At 37.0% G+C, this 21,670-nt stretch overlaps 2 protein-coding genes across 3 annotated transcripts in view; one reads left to right on the forward strand and one right to left on the reverse strand.

Moving 5' to 3' along the window:
• Positions 1 to 7,342: 7,342 nt before the first annotated feature.
• On the forward strand, positions 7,343 to 11,551 carry LOC117410516 (serine protease 55-like). Its single transcript, XM_034017117.3, has 5 exons — positions 7,343 to 8,450; positions 8,741 to 8,924; positions 9,639 to 9,886; positions 10,414 to 10,553; positions 11,041 to 11,551. The coding sequence occupies exons 1-5, from the start codon at positions 8,372 to 8,374 to the stop codon at positions 11,377 to 11,379; spliced, it is 990 nt and encodes a 329-aa protein (XP_033873008.3). The 5' UTR covers positions 7,343 to 8,371; the 3' UTR covers positions 11,380 to 11,551.
• A 622-nt stretch (positions 11,552 to 12,173) lies between these two features.
• LOC117410436 (calcipressin-2-like) overlaps positions 12,174 to 21,670 on the reverse strand; it is a 72,422-nt gene continuing 62,925 nt past the window's right edge. For both annotated transcript variants that reach the window (XM_034016982.3, XM_034016983.3), the window contains one exon: positions 12,174 to 15,342. In XM_034016982.3, coding sequence (XP_033872873.1) covers positions 15,182 to 15,342 — 161 coding nt within the window. In that variant the 3' untranslated portion in view covers positions 12,174 to 15,181. The remainder of the gene's footprint in view (positions 15,343 to 21,670) is intronic.

Below are 21,670 nucleotides of genomic sequence, written 5' to 3' on the forward strand. Positions count from 1 at the left end.
GCCCCAAATACCGGCACAGTCGGCTGCGTCTGCTGCCAGAGCCGATGTTTGAAGCCATAATAGCGTCCGCCGCCCTGCACAAAGACAGTAGGTGCAGGGTACACCACAGGTGAAACAGCAGCCCTAAGAGTTTGCTGCCACAGGCCCAGGGCCCCTTCTCAGGGAGCCATCTGAACTATTGGCATCAGTGCACCACAGACATCTGGGTGCTTACTACAGTTCAGACCGGCTATTCATTACAATTCAAGCATGGTTCCCCTCCCATTCGGGGCATGACTACAACATCAGTCACAGACCCACAAGACGCCGCTGTGGCGTCTCAGGAGGTTACAGCTCTGCTGCAAAAATGGGCTATTGGAGGAAGGGTTCTACTCCAGGTACTTCCTAGTGCCAAAGCAGGATGGTGGCCTCAGACCGATACTCGACCTCAGACAGGACAACCTGTATCTGAGCCAAAGGCAGTTCAAGATGTTGACAATGCAACGGCTAAGTGACTATTTATTTTCAAAGACACCTATTTCCACATCCACATAAAACCAGTGCACAGGAAGTATCTGCGGTTCGCCTTTTGTGTCTTGCCATTTGGCCTCTCCCAGTTCCACATGCCTTCACGAATTGCATGGAAGCAATTTTATCCCCATTGAGACTCAAAGCCATCAACGTACTCAACTATCTGGACGACTGCCTAATTTGTGCCAAGTCTCCAGCACAGGCAGAGGCCCACACGGAACTTGTCACCAGCCACCTTCAATGGTTGGGCCTTACGGTGAGTCATGTGAAGAACCAGCTCACACCTTCCCAGACAGCCTCTTCTCTTGGAGTGTGCTTGGACTCCGGGTCCATGCTGGCCACTCTATCGGGAGACACGATCGGGAGGTCACTCCACTGGCTCCCGATCACCGCTCGCATCCAGTTCAAGACTCTTGTATTCGCCTACCAATGCCTTGACCAGACTGCACCCAGCTACCTCCAGACCTTCATCTCTCCCTCACCTCCACCTGACCTCCACCTGCACTAGAAGACTGGCTGTACCTCCTCTCTGCTCCCCTGCCTGCAGAGCCCGCTCCTTCTTCACCCTAGCCCTGCAGTGTTGGAACAACCTTCCTACGGATGTCAGGACTGCCCAGTCCCTGACCACCTTCCAGCGCCTCATCAAGACTCACCTCTTCGGACAACACCTGTAGAACTCAACTCTTCCATTCTGGACTATATAGCACTCTGCCTTTTAATGCACTTTAACTTGCACTTATCTGCTCACTATTTTACTGTATTTAATCCTGCACTTAACCCAATCTGTAGTATTTTGTATTTCACTTGCACTCGTATCTAACCCTGATGTAACTATCAATACTGTTATCTGCTCTTGAACTGCCCCGATATCAAATCGTACTGTGTTTTGTATTTGCTCTTAATTGTACTGTAATTCTTGATATATATATTTTTGTATACATCTGTTGAGCACATAAATACCACCATATGACTGAAAAAAGTATGCGCTAGCTCATAAAATTTGTTTAGAAAGTATTGCATTTGTGCACAACAGTTGTCGTACAGGATTTTTATCCACCCCTATTGAATGTATTTTGTTTTTGTTCGCTCGCATGAATTAACCAAATATCATTTGTTTCCATCACAGTTTCCTTTTTTTTTCCATATTTCCATATCACAATTTTAGTGCAAAAAAAAGTTTGATGGAAACATAGCTGTTGATTCATTCTGACTACTTTAAACCCATCCCAACTACTGAGTGGCAGCACATTTCTACATGTCTATTAAAGCAAGATTTAAAACGAGATTACAATTAAGAATGGAGGCTTGTTCGCAGGATAATGCCTACACAAAACCCCCAGAAGAATATGCCTGTGACCATAAGGATTTCATTGTGGAAGACAGCAAAGAAGGTACAAAAGAAGTGTGCAAGTACTGTTGAGTTACTATACATATTTTGACAGAAAAAAACACCCAAGCATTTTGGAAAGTAACCGATAAACAATGATTTCATGCAGTATATCAAAAGCGAAAGCCCTGAAAAAATAAAAAAACAGCTCATTTACATAAAACTGAAAAATAAGCACCAAAAATGAAATTAATAAAAAAATGAAAAACAGTCTTCAGTCCTTGTCTATGCAAAAAAAAAAAAAGTTACTATATAACGACTTTCCAAAATGCCAATACATTTTTTTTGAATGCTCAACTGTGGACTGCGGTCCATTCTAAAATTTCCAAAAGCCAGAGATTGTGAAGACAACCCAGCACCTGGAACTGCCTATTCATTTTTATGATTTTCAATATATTATATATCCGTTAGTACCGAGAACATTTTGGACAATGATTAATCTGACCTGAATTATTTTTATGACATTTCGAATCAATAAAAGAAAAAGAAAACAGCAAAATTGGTTAATTTTAAATGATATAATTTGCAACTTGAATTAAGAAGCCATATGTTGATAATGACAAACCTCCATTTTTTACATCACCCTCACAGTGATCTTACATAAACTTTTTTTTTTTTTTTTTGCGGGTTGTACAATGACCGTCGAGAGTCTGTGGGTTTTAAGGTCAACTTACAGGGCTGACATGCGAAATGCGGGTCACTTGGGTGGTCTGCTTTATCATGTCACCTATGGCTGCCATGTGTGTGCCCCCCCTCATACAAACCCTATATCTACTTCCCCTGTTTAAGCTAAGGAATTCTAAAAGTAATACAAACAGGGTTGTGTGCCTTTTAAAAGAGTTTGGCCTTCAGGGTAAAACTGATTTACTGCTGTCTAGCTTTGTCTCCAGCAGATGCTTCTGACAGGTGCTTGCTTACTTCACAGCAGATGGCCAGTGCAACGAGGTAGCTGGCAGGTTTCTTCACAGAACAGGCTTTCTTTTCACACATCTCCAGGCACACACAGGCTACAGTTTTAAGATACAGACTTTTCTTTTTTTCTTTTTTTTAAAGTCAACGTTTATAGTTTACAGTAACTGGGGCTCGTAATTGGCAGCAGTTTGGAGGACAGCAGTTACCATGACATTTCTAGAATGGTTGGTGTACATTATGCGTGTTGTGAGGTGGTTCTAACCGGCAGACATTTTATTTGACAGTATAGAAACAAGTAACAACCTTGTTCATTCTCATGAAATCAGCCTTGATATTATTATTATTATTATTATTATTATTATTATTATTATTATTATTATTATTATTATTATTATTATTATTATGTGTTTATTTAGCAGGCACCTTTATCCAAGGCGACTTACAGAGACTAGGGTGTGTGAACTATGCATCAGCTGCAGAATCACTTACAACAGCATCTCACCCAAAGACAGAGCACAAGGAGGTTAAGTGACTTGCTCAAGGTCACACAGTGAGTCAGTGAGTGAGCTGGGATTTGAACTGGGGACCTCCTGGTTACAAGTCCTTTTCTTAAATGATACAGTCGTATCCCGTTTTAAAACTAGTTGTATAATATATATATATATATATATATATATATATATATATATATATATATATATATATATATATATATATATATATTGTGCAAGTGACGTATTTTAAATAACTACTAAACATATTTACTGGTCATACTAAAGAGTGTTACCAAATTAGTACCAGCGGTTAGCTTGTTAGCATTGTGTTTCTGTTTGGATGCAGGCGCTGACTGAGAACGAACATGGTGAAATCAGCACAGAAATCCGAGAAGCCCAGGAGTACAATCTGAGTATCTGAGCAAGAACCCAAGTGGCTGCTGTGGGCTCAGTGGCACGGGGGTGTCCTACCCCATCAGGCTTCCAAATAGCAGCCTGTCCTCACTGTGAGGAAGACGCAAGAGCAGCAGGTCAAACCGGGTCGACTTAATTTTAACCAGACAGAACAGCATTGGAATCCTATTGTTATGAATGTAAATTATAATTATTTTTTATTTTTATTTTTGTTGTTGTTGTTGTTGTCAATTATTAATACCATTAATTGTTATCACAAAAGCCTTAGAAATGGTTAGTTATTAATGAATTAATAAATTAATTCATTAATATGTTGATTTCAAAACAAGAAAACAAACATATCGTTAGTTTAAAGCCTTAGTACAGCTGCAAACTGAATGCGGAAGTTAATTGCCATTGATTGGTACTCAAATGGAGATTAGATAAAGGGGCATTCAGAACAGAAAATAGGAGGCACTTTTTTACACAGAGAATTGTGAGGGTCTGGAACCAACTCCCCAGTAATATTGTTGAAGCTGACACCCTGGGATCCTTCAAGAAGCTGCTTGATGAGATTCTGGGATCAATAAGCTACTAACCAAATGAGCAAGATGGGCTGAATGGCCTCCTCTCGTTTGTAAACTTTCTTATGTCCTTCTTATGTTCTAATTGTAAAGGTGAGGGAAGGACAGCTTTTCTTGTTTAGAAATGAACACATTAATGAATGGATTTATTTAATACCTGCTGATAGGTACTTCGTAAAGGCAATTACAAGTACTTATACTAGCACACCACTAGTAACCACTATTGAATTTGAGTTAAGTGTAAAACTAAATGCAGATGGGCTGGATTACATTAGTAAGATCACTAAAGTGCTACAGAAATTAAGTTAATAATGTCATTATTGCTGTCACTGCTCTATGCGTTTCCCTCAAAAGCAGATTACCTAATGGACTATAATATACTTTCTTGGTGCCACTGTATACACTGTCACAATAATAACAATAAACAAAACTTTTAATAGTGGCTTTCTCTAAAACAAAAGAAATATTAAAAAATGTTACTCAAATTGGTACTCAAATTAAATGCAACACTATTCACTACAACTTTTGCGATGAGTCTGATGTGTTGAGCTTGTGATATAGCAAAACCAAACTGTTAATTAATGTTACAAAAAAAAGTAACAAACACCTTAGGCATACGTTAGAGCTGTTAAATCTTTCACAAAAAAAATATTGCAAATGGAACAGGTTACAATTCTGAAGCAGCTGTGACCTGCATGACTGTTGTGGGATATTTAAAAACTGTACTTTTAAATGTTTAGGATTTTTTTATAGTATTAGCCCCCAACAACTTTATAGTTACTTAGTGACCTTCCTAACATTTTTAAGACCAGTACTCTGGTCCAATGTTCTTATCTTTAAGGGTGAATCATAAAACAAGGAATGAACATCTGATTGCTGAAATAATTTAAAGTAGTACTGTACTTTGTTCTACAAAACAATCCAAAAAATACATATCTTTACTGTGACAACTCTGCACACAGTGACAGTAATGCAAGACTGGGAAGGGGGATCAGTGTTTACAATGGCCAGTCTTACCTGCAGTTTGTATCACAAAAAGTTAAAAAATAAATAAATAAACTGGAGATGATCAAACTTTCATCACGAGATTCCCAGTTTTGTTCTGCTTTTTGGAAACATTTTACTGAAACTGGTCATAATTCCTGGCTAGAGTTCAGAGAGCAGCCAGGCTGAAAACAAACCTGCTGGCAGCATTAATCCCTTCAGCTGGCCCTTCCTCCTGTCTGACCAGGTAGCTCTTGTACTCTCTGCAGTTGATGCAGTCAGTATAAATCTGCCTCCACGGGGAAATCTGGCTTCCAGGATTGGGAGTTGGCATCATAGTGCCAGTAAAGACAATTTCACATTTACTGGTTTCACATGCAACAAAAAGCATACAAGCTGAACTGCACGCAATAGTTATAGGAAAACTACATTGAGGTGTTAGAGGCACAGCTGAATGGACGCTAATTTAGGATCCATGGATCTAAATAACACTGCATTTACAGGTGAAAACAAATCTGTATTTGAATGTTTTTTATATCAAGCGATAGTGTTTACACAGACTTAATAATCTCCATTATTTTATATTCATGACAGCATATAGTACTATTTTAATTCCACAAAGTGTGAGTGGTGTTCATCTAAAGACAGGTGTCCACAAACCAGGATGTATGTAAGTCGTTCCTCCTTCTTGAACCACACAGATCAGCAGCCTTGCTCATGATGATGGTAAAGATGAGCATCAGGTTTTTATTCACCCGATAACTTTCAGACACCAGTGAGTCATTCCAATAAAATTAAAGTTACTCAGAAAAAAAGACAGATAGCAGCCACATTTCTGAACACTTGGGTAACGCTTCATTTTAAATAATTACTTATTTACTACTTGGTAATTACAATGGAATTCACCAATTAAATATGCATTCCAGAGATGCTCATATGGAACCTCAAACCTGACATGACTTCATCAAGCCCTTACCTGAAGCAATGCTATGTCTGTCAGTTGCAATTGACTGACTAGTTTTAGTACTAGGTGGCAGTAGGCTACTGTACCAAAACAAAAGTACTTAACAAAACATACTGTAGGGCTTATGAACCTCTTTGCTTAGAATGTTGCTGGACTTGTACAGATATATTTCAACCCGATCAAAAAGATGAGGTGCTGGTACTGCACGGCAGTAAAAAATACGTTTTATTTGAATATTAATGTAACCCCAGTGTGGTTACATAGGTATATTAAGCATGTTGTTGCTTTGTAACTACACAACAATATGTACAATTACTGTGCTCCTGAAATGCAGTTAGCATATAGTTAGAGACACCTAATGTGAAGTGTTACCTTATTATTATTATTTTTAAAATCTTGTTAAGAAACTTTTGCCCCCATAGAAACCTTCAATGTCATTAAGTACTACAAAGCTCTAAAATATTGCTAGATTAACGTCTGCTTCTTCTTTTGTAATTATAGTATTATTCATTTCAAATAAAACAATACCCATTAATATTGTGTTGTGTGTCTTGTACTGGAATGTGTTAAAGTTACAATATTAAACAAGGCTTTTAAATGGACTTAAATGGACTTTTCTTTAATGCACTCATTAGGAATTATTTTTAAAACTAGGCTAGATTTAATTAATCAAAGCATTTATTTTATTTTTCTCATGCATTAGGGCTTAACATTTAATCTAGTAGCACTTAAGTTTTATAATTAAAACACTCTCATTTTCCTCTGATAAACAAATCCAATTCAAATTCAAATTTCTTGCTTGCCTGGCCAGGTTTCATTGGCTGGCAGTATGGACACTGTATTCCTATGTGTTATAAACGTTGTTAATCTTAACACCTCCTTTAGATCATTAAAATAGAAACCCTCTGTCTTTTGGGCTGTTCTGCTGCCCACTACAGGTGACAGTATTGCTGTGGTACAGCTAAGAACAACACAGGGTGCCACCAACAATACCACAGGAGAGTGTTGGCAGTTTCACACTGTGGGATTGGCACTTGCAGATCAAACATCATCATACAGCTGATGCTTTTTGTAACCGGGCCCTTTGTTTGCAGATACCACGTATGATTATCTTTTGTACCTGTGGAATGTTTCGTTAAGGTTTAGATTACTGTCAGGATTAATTTGTAGATGCTGCCATCTTGTGGAATTCATACAAACTGCAGCATGTGTCTCTTGAAAGATTTATTTCACAGGCAACAGCTACAACCCAGGCCCTAACTACTAGAGTACATCAAGGCTATAGAAATAGAACTACATATTATCCCCCAAACCAGACACTATCGTAGGCAAGGCAAGATAAGATACAACAACTGTTCAGAGCATTGCATTGTGTTGCTTAGCCTTCATTAGGTCTGCAATCAGAACCCTGTGTCCACTGGATCACCTTAGCATCCCCCTTTATGATAAAATGAGTGCTATTTGGAATAAACAACTGCTGAAAATGCTGAAGTGATCATACCCACAAATCATTGTATATCTTCTGTTTATATTATATGTATTGACATACATGTTTTGTACAAATGTGGATATTCATTATGTGGATATTCATTATTATTATATTCTTTATGCAATAACCATGATGTCACTGCGTATTGTGATGTCATTTCTTTCCACCCATAGCAACATCTTGCAGTGACATCACTGTTTGATATTACTGTACCCACGCAGTTCAAATGTTGTGACATAAGTCTTGTCACAACATTCTCCACTCTATTCCATCCCCAGCTCAGGGTAAAAAAAACTGTTAAAAAAAATCTTTGTGTGGTAGAAACCCCGTAGTTCAGTTATTGTAGGAAACAGAACAGAAAGGGAAAGATAAACCAAACTACTAAACTAGAATAACATTGTTTTCTTACAACATGTATTTTAGTAAAGTATAAAGCAAGACCCTTGTAAGTGAGCTTAGGGAGATGGCAATGGACACCTACTGATGTGCTTTAGTCTGCTGGAGAGATTTGTTTGGACAGTAACTAGCGGTATGGCTACTGGCTGCAGCCTAGTCCTGGTATGCAGGTGACGATGTGATGTCATAATGTAAACGCTGCTGGTGTTTGCGGTAAGTTTCAAAGCTGTAAAGTCACTCAGACAGTTTTTATCATTTATGTTCAGGGCGCTGAAGAAAATGATTCCAGTTTTTAAACTATTAATATTGTCCTTGTTGATCCAGCACAGTCACACAGGTAAGTTATTTCTATTTAATAACATTTCCTTTTCCTAAATGACCAGGGAACTGGGCCCTTTTCATGTTCATGGAAACGTAAAACACATTTGACTCATAACCAAGCCACCCATGCAGTAATAGTACATAGAGACAGTGGGATATGATATGGTTAAGTGAACCCTCCATGCTTCCAAATGGCCTGTGGTGGGGCACTTCTTCAGCAAGTGCTGTGGAGGAGGGGTGGGGGAGGGGGGTTGTATGCTACTGACATACTTGTTACCCAGTTAACCTGTTCTGTGTTTTTTGTAGCGTGTGGAGTTAGACCACTTTATAACGGCTCTCATCCAGTACATTCCCGCATAGTTGGCGGTATGGACGCTGAACCTGGGGAGTTCCCATGGCAAGTGAGCCTCATCATGGGTTCACACTTTTGCGGTGCATCGATTCTTAGTCCCATATGGCTTATATCTGCTGCCCATTGTTTTCCACAACAGTAAGTATCGTGATCTTAGAAATCAAATCATTTAATCTGTGTGTTGACTATAGTTGGTTTTGAGTTATGTACTCTTTGAATAAATCACCTGAATAAAAACAAAACATTTAAAATATTGAGATTATGCATAGTAAATGTACATATTTTATATAGTATAAAGATGGTCATATTTACTATGGTAAGCTTTTATAAGGTCTCTTTTTTTTAACAGCCCAATGCTTTTAGATAGTACAGCCAGTAGAAGTCATATTTATTAAGTTTATGTATTTATAGTTATTACTCTGAGACACATTTTAAAGGTCAAACACTATACAAATCAAACACAAACTACATACACTCTAAATAGGTACTGTAGCTTGAAGTGCTCAAAGTCTTTACAGCAGTGCAGGACTATAGATCAGATTAATGTAAAGGTTTTTACTCCTAACTATAATCTGCTCCTGTTCTTATCAACTAATAAAGCCCAGATTGCGTTTTTCAATATAAGTAAATGGCTGAAGAACCTTATAAAGTTCCTACCTGTATTTAGCAGCCATACATGTTCAGTCCAATTAGTGACGGCTTAATTGAGGATTTACAGTATGTGCAATCCAAAATATATGTGTTGAAATAAAACTACTGTAACATTTTTCACACTGTTTATTTTCATGGGTATTTGCATTCCAGTTTTGCTAGGGCGGTCATATTGTACATTTTCCCTCTGTTTTTTCTTAGTAAAAACGTTGTCTTGAGAGTTGGTACTAACAACTGGAAGGGTGGTGGAACCAGACATTCAGCAGAAGCCTTTAGACATGAACAATATAATGATAAAAGTCAAGATAATGACATTGCTTTACTGAAGGTTGACCCACCCATTGTACTAAGAGACAGGGCAATGCCCATATGCATCCCTCTGGAAGATAATTTTAACAATGAAAACTATGAAGATTGTTGGGTTACTGGATGGGGTAAAACAGACTTTAGTAAGTAAAAATCATTTATATGTGAATTAGACTAACATGCGATTTGGCATGTCAAATAGTTTTTTCATATTAAGTGGCATACTGTAACACTAATAGAAAATAGGATGTTTTTGTATAGACAGGACACATTGATGAATAGGGTTTATCTTTAGGGTAGCCATCTGGAGGTATTTGAGAGGTCTGTGACACTCAGATAGTGTTTTATTTTACTTTTATTCTTTTGTTGTATGGCATTGTTTTACAAGCCTTTTTACCTTTTTATTGTAAAGCACTTTGAGATAGCTTTGTTGTGAAAGGCGCTATATAAAAATAATGTGATTGATTGGTTGATAGTGGGATAAAGAATTCTAGTTCAAGTTGATGAGGAACATTCTTCAAATAAAGATACAGTGCTATGTGGAGAGTTATTTATTTTCTATTATAGTATTGTGTTTGTTTTAATATGCTGGTAATATATACAGTAATAAGATCAAATAAAATGATACGTAGATGTTTCCAGTGATAAACTTTTTTTCTACTTCCAATAGGCGGCAAAAACATTCCTGACCGTCTTCAGAAAGTGAAAATGCCCATTATTAACTGGGACTTATGTAAAAAATGGATCAGAATGATCAACGAAAACATGCTGTGTGCAGGCTATGAAAAAGGGGGTAGAGATTCTTGCCAGGTAATTTTTATTGTGTTTCTACCCTTGTAGATCCACTATGGAAGGAGGTGGGTTTATGCTATGTTGCTAAACAAAGATAGCTACACCATGTGTTGAATAGGTACACATGCACTAACTTACTACTGCTGAAATGCTAATAAAATAACCGTTTTTAGAACCTGTTCACAATATAATCTAACTTGGTTTGAATCCTCTTTTAAAAGTGAGCATCCTATAGCTGTTCACAGTGGAGAGCAAGGGGTGAACAGGGTTCAGAGTTCCTGGACTTAAAAAAAAAACAAATAATAATCAAGTCCATTTTGAAGACTACAACAGCATCAGGTGTGGCCCTTGTCATCAGTTTTGAGCCGAACAGGTTATCAAATGTTACATTCTTTTATGATCCTGTTTATGACTTGCATCACAGGTTAGGTAGGCAGAAAGGCTATCTATTGCATAGTATTTGTTCCTTACACCATTTTATGTAACATGTTTAAATTCTTTTTAGGGTGATAGTGGCGGACCATTGGTTTGCAGAAAAAAAGGGGGCCAAATATTTTTCCAAGTAGGAATCGTGAGCTTTGGATTTGAGTGCGCACGTGCAAAAAGTCCTGGCGTCTATACTGCACTCTCCAATTACAAGGGATGGATTTTAGAAACAACAACAAAACATGGATTTCCTTTTAACCCAGCCAATCAAGCAGCTTCTGTTAAAAGTTACAGAACAGAGTATCAAAGGCAACACCCAAAGAATTCATCCTCCAAATTGATTTTCTCATTTCATACAATGTGCTTTGTGCTGGTGCTGTTTAGCCTTCTACTGCAGGTAGTACAAGGACCTGTGTAAATTGTGGCTGCAATAAAAAGGTTTAGTTGACAAGGTGTTAATATATTGTCTAAATTTATATACTTACCTTGAGGTTCAATTTACTACACTATATATCCTATCTGATCGAAACATTTCAGGTAGGATAAAAAGAGCAGTGCCATGATGTCATGGCTACACAAGTTACACAAAAGGGCAGCCCTATAACAAATATGATACAATAAAAACAAGTCACTTAAAGCTAACTCCTGTCTTCCCCTCCTTTCATTCCTTAGGAGTTCATGTTCACTGCCATTAAAACGATTTCACTAATATTACAGTTTAAAGTCTATGTTCCAGTATTCATGTGACAGGATGTACTTTGATAATTTGTAATCTTCAGAAGAAAAAAACAAAGCAAAAACATGTATGGCTACTCCTTAGATGCAACTCTTTTGAGAAGAGCCATAATTTAAGAAGAGCACAAAAATCCCAGCTTGTTGGTACAAGCATTTCATTATATGGGAGAATAAATATTTAAGAAATCTAAAAGCTGAAGTTTAATTACTTTGAAAACCAATTTCAGGGTAAACACCCCGTTTCCTTATAATATAACCCCAATACCACCACTTCTGCTAAATGTTATAGTTAGTGCTTAAGACCAAGTTAATACCCTTGTGTACCGGTGTATGTTTCTGGTTCACATTGGTTTATATTATACTTTAGTTAATGCTACAGTAGTTCAGGCTGCTATGAGAAGCTGCTATAAGAGCTCAGTGTGCACCATTGATAAATACCATGGGGTCAGAGATACTCAACAGAAGACAATACATGAATGTCTTTCAAAACTGAGTTAAAACCAAACTCTTTAATACTACATTCGAATCAGTTCAACTACTAGTACATACCTACAATGCATGTTTGTACAAAAATGCAGTAAAAATAGTATTGATTAATATATACAGATATGTCACATTAGTGTAGCAGGCAGTTCTAACACTTAGACGAACAATACATTAATGACAATAATACACAAAAGACATATAGTTTATCAACAATAGTGCTACTTCCCAATCCAAATACACTTCTATAAAGCAGGATTAGTATTACAAAAAATTATGATAATCACACAAAAAGTTTAGTTGACAGTTACATCACAACAAGGTGCAGGGTCTTAATGTTTGGTGCAAAATTATATAAAACCCAGAGAAAACTAAAATTTGTAATACGCATTTTTTTTTATTTTGCAAGCAAGAGCATTTTTGAAAATGGTGGCCATAACAAATGACTCCCCACCCCCTCCACCTCCACCCACCCCCTAAAAGCAAATGTTCCCAAAGACTGATCAGTGTGAACTGAAATGAACATATATGAATTCATAACGGCACCATTAGCTTCAGAACATTAAAGAAAAAAACGCAAGTAAAAAACAAAACAGGATTCCTAATGGACACGAGATTGCATTTACTGGGGTCTGGGTTCATTCAAAATGATGGCAGCGCCATAGTCACGATAAAGTATAGTTATGGCACCGCCATACACTGATTTAATTCAGGCTTGATAACATTTCTATTCCCTTTGCTATTTACCCTTTACAAACGCAACCACTTTGTGTAATGTAATCAAGGTACTGTATAAAACCATAACCACATCAGGGGATTTCACTGTAATTGTAACACTTTATTTTCAGTGGGCTTTCATAGTAATTGCACATGTGGCAATGTAATAAGTTACATACAATACTGTGCAAAAGTTTTAGGCAGGTGTGAAAAAATGCTGTAAAGTAAGAATGCTTTCAAAAATAGACGTGTTAATAGATTATATTTATCAATTAACTAAATGCAAAGTGAGTGAACATAAGAAAAATCTAAATCAAATCAATATTTGTTGTGACCACCCTTTGCCTTCAAAACAGCATCAATTCTTCTAGGTACACTTGCACAAAGTCAGGGATTTTGTAGGCATATAGTCAGGTGTATGATTAAACAATTATACCAAACAGTCATCTCTGCAATCTCTGCTGCTATTAAATACAGTTCTTGAATTTTAAAACATATATGTACTGTTCCTCTGTTAAACTGAATTTCACCGCAGAAATGGGGGAAAAAGATGCTCTCCATAAAGCAATATTACATATTTTTGAGTTTACCCTTTGTGACTGTTCTAGAATCTTCTAGCACACCTATGAAATCAACAGGTTTCCAATAAGTCCTACTTTGACGTCTACTGGAGAGTTATAAGTCATTTTTATTTCGTATACAATCTTTTAGAGTGTTGTAAAGGCTTAGCAGTTGGGTAGTGCTATTTCCACTCTAAGATCACTTGTGTATCACAGTCATGGTGAGTCAGTGTGTTTACTGTCCAGATTTGAAGAAATAAAGAGGATCGCTTTTTCAGTACAGAGTTGCAGGCTATCCATTATTGTCACATATAAACTTTTTTCTAAAATGCTTTTTTGTTCACTAATATTGCACCTACATGTACGTGTGAGTAAAGGGCTATTGAAAAGCTGAGATGCGATATTATGCAGTTATAAACTGACATCTTAAGGAGAAAATCTGAATCGAAAAAAATGGATCACTGTCTCAAATCCTCTTTTCATCCTCCATCTTATTCAAAATATAATAACACTTCAATTTTTTTTTTTAATTACTTACTAGAGCTGATTGTTTTTCCACAGTAATCCTAGTGTTAAAAGTGCTCTTATGTTCTGCTAAATTAAGTAATGTTGTAGCGCTAGTCATAGTAGCATTTTCTTGCATTTATTAGAGGCACCTAACCAATTCAGAATCTGGTTATTCGATTTAATATATCAAAAACGTTGAACGATTTCAGCAGATAATGCCACAAAGTGTTTCTGACTCAAAAGGTTTAAAGACCCTCTACCCTGCTGTCTAGATATGAAAGTTTAAAAAAAAAAAACACTACACTCTTAACCATTGTGGCACTATTGTGGCAAAATTATACAGTAGTCCCCTGATTGTTAGCAATACACTTCTTATTTTTTAAATGACGATCATGCAGTTTGCTAGAAAACAGATGCATTCTAAACTATTTAGATGACAAAACACACGTTTACAGACTCCAGGCATTTTACTAAAATGAAGTTTGATTGGATTTATGTAACCGGCTCCAATATTTTCAGATACAAAAATATCACCTTGTACTCATCGTTTGTCAGGCACAAGAATAATAAAGAATGAAGAGTTACCCACAGTAACAGAGATAATGTGTTTAACATTTAGGGGTCAGTGCATGCATTTAATTGGTTTTTATGTCAAAAAACAGTTTGAGGACTTTAAATGTATTCTAGACTGTATGTATTCAGGTTATGTCAACTCATGCAGCACTGTATTTCAGTCACCTTTACTTTATTAAATGACTAGCATGCCCTTAGAAAAATGTACTATTCAGTGATACAGCTGCCAGTGGTAAGTAGTGTTAAGTGCATGACCATTGTCCTTTGAAAAGTAAACTCCCATTTTCTTTTCAGTTGAGGCTTTGTTTCCATTGGAGGCATTACTCAAACATCACTGACTTCCACTGCCGACCACCGGTTACCAAACAAAGAATGAATACAATAAAACCGAAAGGAAACAAATCATGAAAACGCAATGATGCGGTACCCACAGAACATATGATGTGAACATATATTAATGGCTGTGTGTTACAAGCAAGGTACACACAGAACAAGCCCCTTCTAGCCCTTGCTGCACGACTGTGTGGACAGCGAAAGGTTACTGAGCATCAAAGTTCCTGTGAGGGAAAGACAACTGCGTTCCGAGAGAAACATGTGTGTTTGAGAGAGACAGCAGAACAGGTTTCCTTCTTTCTGGCAGGGAATTCAGTGAGGCATGGTCATAGGGAGATCGGGGCGTCTCGTCTGGACGATTTTTGGTTTGGGGCAGATTTTGGGTTCCTCCTCTTCCTCGTTGTCGCTGTCACAGACGTGGACGACCACGCTGGGTGTCGACTCTGTTCCTGCATGGAGCTCATACTTCTCTCCTGGGAAACACACAGAGCAAAAAACACAGATTACCATCACTGAAATGGGAAGAGTGCACGACAACAGCAAATACACATGGATAACACGTTAAATGTGTGGACTCATAATTAATAGACAACATGTGTGGGCTCAAAGACCTAGATTTCATATCAGATTTCCTGTTTCCTGAGACAAAGCAGCATTTAATTTGATAACATCTGCACTGGTTCTGTGCATTGTACATAAATCTGAATATGATAACAATATTATTTCCATTATTTTATGGTTATTTTCTATTATTTAATATGCTATTATTTCCCACCACTAGGGGGAACTCCAATTGCTTAAATTAAAATCAATAATAAATAATTATATGATCAAATTACCCACTTGTGGTGAACAAAATAGCTTTTCTTTAGTAATTCCTTTAAGGACAAAACTTGCTTGTCTCACAATCGTCATTCTGTCTTATAATGATTACATTATATATAATATCTATATATTATAGATATATATAATACCTCTGCTGCTGAAAAGAGCTATTACTGCTGGATGTCAAACTCAAACATTCGAAGTTGATGGAAAACAAAATACAAAGTTATCCATCGATAAGGTGAGTTTATTTGCCATCCACAACCTTAACACTCAATCATAACACCAGTAACTTAAACAAAATGACCTAGAAGACCACCAGTTGAAATGCTAAACTAAAACAATATTATTTATACATGACAGGCAATTCAATCCATTGCTTGGGTAGCAGACTGTACAGTTGTTCAGGGAAGCAGGCCCTGTGATTGACAGGCATTGGAATAGTATGGTCAAGTGGTGAAATGAAAAACAGAATGTCAAGTGCTGATTTAGAATAGACTAAACAGAAATGAGAACGTGAGTTTTGTAAATTTGAATTGTTTTATTTCCTCAAGCTTTGTCAGTTTGACATAAAAATATTCAACTTGTGTGTCAGACACTTTCAGTTTACATATTAATCCACTTCAAGTGCTGAGCTTCATCAATTTGACATTTGTTATTTCAACTCAAGTGCTGAGTTTTCCGTTTCCCAGTTACATTTTTGTTCCACCCTCTCAGAGACTGTGATATACCACAGTTAACTGTTTTTTTGTTTTAGATGTAATTTTAGACCAGTACAATCTGAAAAGGGTTGTATAAGTAGCAAGACAAAATGTTGATACCATTTCATATCTGAACTGCATTTACATTGAATGCAATATCCTGAATGGGATGCTGAAATACACTTTGTCATAGATTATTTATTATGAGGAAACGATACAATTGCTTTATAGCAGCTCAAGGTTTACTGCCACTTTCTAATGGATCTTGCTTGGATAAACTGACTCGCTATTCTTCCTTATTCTTTCCTCAGGCCTGAGCTCATTTCTCAGCCATGCATTGACGTCAATGCTGTTAGCTAACACCAAGGGCCAATCAGTCAGTGTCAGAGACGGAGCACGCTTGATCAGCTTATCATAGCAACACCAGGTGTGGAGAACCTTGGGCTTATAAATACCAAAAGTTTAATTCAGAAAATTCCCTTAAAATGAGCGGAGGATCAAAATAACCTCATGTTAGGAATGCTGTATCTGCTAAGTAAATGGAAACATATCTAAGCCAGACAGCATTCCATGCAAAATGGGGTTTTAGTGACTCACTTCATTCTGCATGTTTGTTTCTGTCTGTATACTGCACTGTTTTTCCATGAGCTGTCTGTCAAATATCAGATGCAACCGAGTTTAATTTGTATCAGTCGTATATTTTTAGCAGCCTGGTGACTGGCAGATACAGTTTGAAAAAATACAGGGGTGGGAGAATGTTTGCAGTTAAGACAAACATACTGTTTATGTACCTTATCAAATGCCAGCTTTTATTCCTGACATAATACCATGGTACTACAATAGATTACCAGTGTATTGCTTCTTAGCATTGTGATATCATTGTGTGCCAGTATAGCCCCACTGCATCGCCACTGAATATCATCTGGTGTAGTTTAGTGCAGTTTTATGTCATCTGCATATTCGCTACAGTTGGGATACATAGCACTCCCACAAAAATACTAATAATGAAGATAGCGCATGTGTGCTGAATCAAATTTGGCTTCTGAGAGTTTAGTTATTTTTTTTTTAAACTTAAAAAAAGATTAAAAGGATGGAAAAGCAAATGTAGGCTGCCACATACTTCACACTTAAATCAGTACAAATACATCTATCTTGTGTAAAGCTTCAGCTGTGCTTTATAATCAGAGGTATTAGAAGAACCTAAATCAAAGTAGAGTATATGGAGCTGCTAATCTGAATGTGTACTTCTTACCTAACATATAGTGATGATAACATCATCTTCCCTTTCAATGCCCTTTCTTAAAAGCACACTGCTCTACAGCTATGGCCAACAGTTTTGCATCACCTGGAATTTTATGATAGTGACATAATTAACAACAAAAAAAATATGAATATAATTTATTTACCATCATGTAATCAAAGAAACTACAAAACGGGAGCCATAATAGTAGTACAGTATTTAGATTTTGAAATATCACATTGCTAAGTGTATGGAAAACTACAATTTGCTAACGTAACATTATTCAGCAGGTTTCATTCGTGTTCATGAAGTAAAATGAGTTAATTCTATCGGGCAATACAAAATCTTTGGCTATAGCTGTAGATCCACTTTCTGGTAAGTTCTTGCAACCATAAAAAACCTCATTATTGTATTTACTCAAAAGTCTGTTTTCTTTGACGCATAATATAGTGTTCTGTGAAAGGGGCCATGCTGTCCACATGATGGCATCACTGGGACCCTGGATACAGGCTTTGGAAGGGAAATGCTGAATGAGATACAGTATGGAACTGAATGGGAATTATTATCAGAAACCAAGGTCAGAGAGAGTCAAAAACAAAACAAAACAAAACAAAATTGGATTGAGATTTTAAATGTTAATCTTGAGTGAGAATGAATAAAATTGAGACCAAAAAGTTCCTGCATTCAGTGTGTCCCACCCTTAATGAGGGAGACCTGGTGATGTAGTAAAATGTAATTTATAGTTCAGCTAATTAATCATAATACAATACACAGGATACCTGCATGTAATTAAGTGAGTATTTACAGAATACAAGGACAGGCACAAACATGCTTACAGTACATGGAGACAGACACCACCGACTGCTAATAAATGTGATGGTTAGTCTCAGGACTTGTTTATGTCTTGCATAACTTATGCGCCCTTTCATTTATACTCTTTACCGTTACACTGCAGCAAATACATGTCAAACAGACACAAATCTATGCTGCAGTGCCTCTCTCTCTCTACCATTACTCTCAGGTTTGGAATTTGATCATGCATTACACACATACAGACGTGCTCAAATTTGTTGGTACCCTTACAGCTCATTGAAATAATGCTTCATTCCTCCTGAAAAGTGATCAAATTAAAAGCTATTTTATCACGTATACTTGCATGCCTTTGGTATGTCATAGAATAAAGCAAAGAAGCTGTGAAAAGAGATGAATTATTGCTTATTCTACAAAGATATTTTAAAATGGCCTGGACACATTTGTTGGTACCCCTTAGAAAAGATAATAAATAATTGGATTATAGTGATATTTCAAACTAATTAGTTTCTTTAATTAGTATCACACATGTCTCCAATCTTGTAATCAGTCATTCAGCCTATTTAAATGGATAAAAGTAGTCACTGTGCTGTTTGGTATCATTGTGTGCACCACACTGAACATGGACCAGAGAAAGCAAAGGAGAGAGTTGTCTGAAGATATCAGAAAGAAAATAATAGACAAGCATGGTAAAGGTAAAGGCTACAAGACCATCTCCAAGCAGCTTGATGTTCCTGTGACAACAGTTGCAAATATTATTAAGAAGTTTAAGGTCCATGGAACTGTAGACAACCTCCCTGGGCGCGGACGCAAGAGGAAAATCGACCCCAGAGTGAACAGAAGGATAGTACGAATGGTAGAAAAAGAACCAAGGATAACTGCCAAAGAGATACAAGCTGAACTCCAAGGTGAAGGTACGTCAGTTTCTGATCGCACCATCCGTCGCTTTTTGAGCAAAAGTGGGCTCCATGGAAGAAGATCCAGGAGGACTCCACTTTTGACAGAAAAACATAAAAAAGCCAGACTGGAATTTGCTAAAATGCATATTGACAAGCCACAATCCTTCTGAGAGAATGTCCTTTGGACAGATGAGTCAAAACTGGAGCTTTTTGGCAAGTCACATCGGCTCTATGTTCACAGACAAAAAAAATGAAGCTTTCAAAGAAAAGAACACCATACCTACAGTGAAACATGGAGGAGGCTCGGTTATGTTTTGGGGCTGTTTTGCTGCGCCTGGCACAGGGTGCCTTGAATCTGTGCAGGGCACAATGAAATCTCAAGACTATCAAGGCATTCTGGAGCGAAACGTACTGCCCAGTGTCAGAAAGCTCTGTCTCAGTCGCAGGTCATGGGTCCTCCAACAGGATAATGACCCAAAACACACAGCTAAAAGCACCCAAGAATGGATAAGAACAAAACATTGGACTATTCTGAAGTGGCCTTCTATGAGTCCTGATCTGAATCCTATCGAACATCTATGGAAAGAGCTGAAACTTGCAGTCTGGAGAAGGCACCCATCAAACCTGAGACAGCTGGAGCAGTTTGCTCAGGAAGAGTGGGCCAAACTACCTGTTAACAGGTGCAGAAGTCCAATTGAGAGCTACAGAAAACGTTTGATTGCAGTGATTGCCTCTAAAGGTTGTGCAACAAAATATTAGGTTAGCGGTCCCATCATTTTTGTCCACGCCATTTTCATTTGTTTTCTTATTTACAATATTATGTTGAATAAAAAATCAAAAGCAAAGTCTGATTTCTATTAAATATGGAATAAACAATGGTAGATGCCAATTACTTTTGTCAGTTTCAAGTTATTTCAGAGAAAATTGTGCATTCTTCATTTTTGTGGAGGGGTACCAACAAATTTGAGCACGTCTGTATATCGCCTGATACCATTTAATAGGAATTTTCATCAATGGAATGCACCAACTGACTCAAGCTACAGGCTTGGATTATTGGTCTTATCTTTGGCCTTGGGAAGTTTATGTACCATTCGAAGCTACAGTATATTACATTGAGTAATAAGTAGGGATTACTATAATTTAGTAATTGTGTTTTTGTATTGCAAGGTCAAGATATGACATTGAACACTATCCCACCTCAGGTCTTATATACAGGACAGCTATCAATGTAACACACCCCTGATAACAAAGAAAGAGCCTACATTTTGGAAAAAGCATAAATGCAAAAAGGAACAATTCGAGAGATTAATTCAATAATACTAAGAGGGTTTGACCAGGAAGAAACTACTCAGACAACAATTTCACTGATGCTTCCTGCAATTAAGTTGTTTCTTAACCCCTTCAGTGCTAGGGGGTGTACGATGTATGCCCTAAAAATGTCCTCATAAAGTGCTATGGGGCGTATGGCATACGTCCTAAAATAAATCTCACTGTACAGAAACAGAAGATAGTTAACATATTAGCAATGTAAGACACATGCAATTTGTTTAATTACCATGTTAGGAAATTACTTTTTTAGGGCTTTAAAGTGGCACAGAAATTGTAATTTTTCATTTTTTCCCCCATTTAATCTGCAATATCTCAATCAGTTGAGTAGATATGCCTAAGTAAATTATAGAATTGAAAGGTTCAGATTGTGCTGAAAAAAACCATATACAGGTTTCCTTTAGAGACCTGTGAGAAATGTGACACTTAAACAATTCAGTCCCAAATTTAAGAAAACCCCTTAGCAGCGAAGTTTTATTTGCAGTTGTTTTGCATTTGCACTGTGGACCAAAATGTTAATGCTGTTTACCAATGCTGTATTTTTCCTTTGTTTGTATTGTACAATGTCCTTGTCAAATTAGCGTTCACAGGTATAAACACTGTGCTGAATACACAATAAAGACACTTGTCTGCTACTGCATAGCATGCTTTGTTATGCATGAGCCATTCCTCTCCCATTCTACATATCTAATTTACAGTCTACCGGTCTGACTTGCACATTTTATTAAAGTCATTTAATCCAAGATGTTCCAGCAATGTCATACAAAGTCATCTACTCGTTGTGAAATAGAGTAGCTAAAATATAAATTACTTCACCATCTAAAAAACTTTGAAATACTTTGTACCCTCTACATTTTTGTTATGCAATTACAATCCCACAATATTTGTTTTTCATAATAATGATTTATCACTGTATCAGCACTCATGGATATTTGCCATGTTTAAAGTCACCAGTATAGTTTTCCTTTGGGTTGGTCTCTGAGCAAGGCTTTTGTATTGA

Source organism: Acipenser ruthenus, chromosome 6 (genome assembly GCF_902713425.1).
Source record: "Acipenser ruthenus chromosome 6, fAciRut3.2 maternal haplotype, whole genome shotgun sequence".
NCBI lineage: Eukaryota > Metazoa > Chordata > Actinopteri > Acipenseriformes > Acipenseridae > Acipenser > Acipenser ruthenus.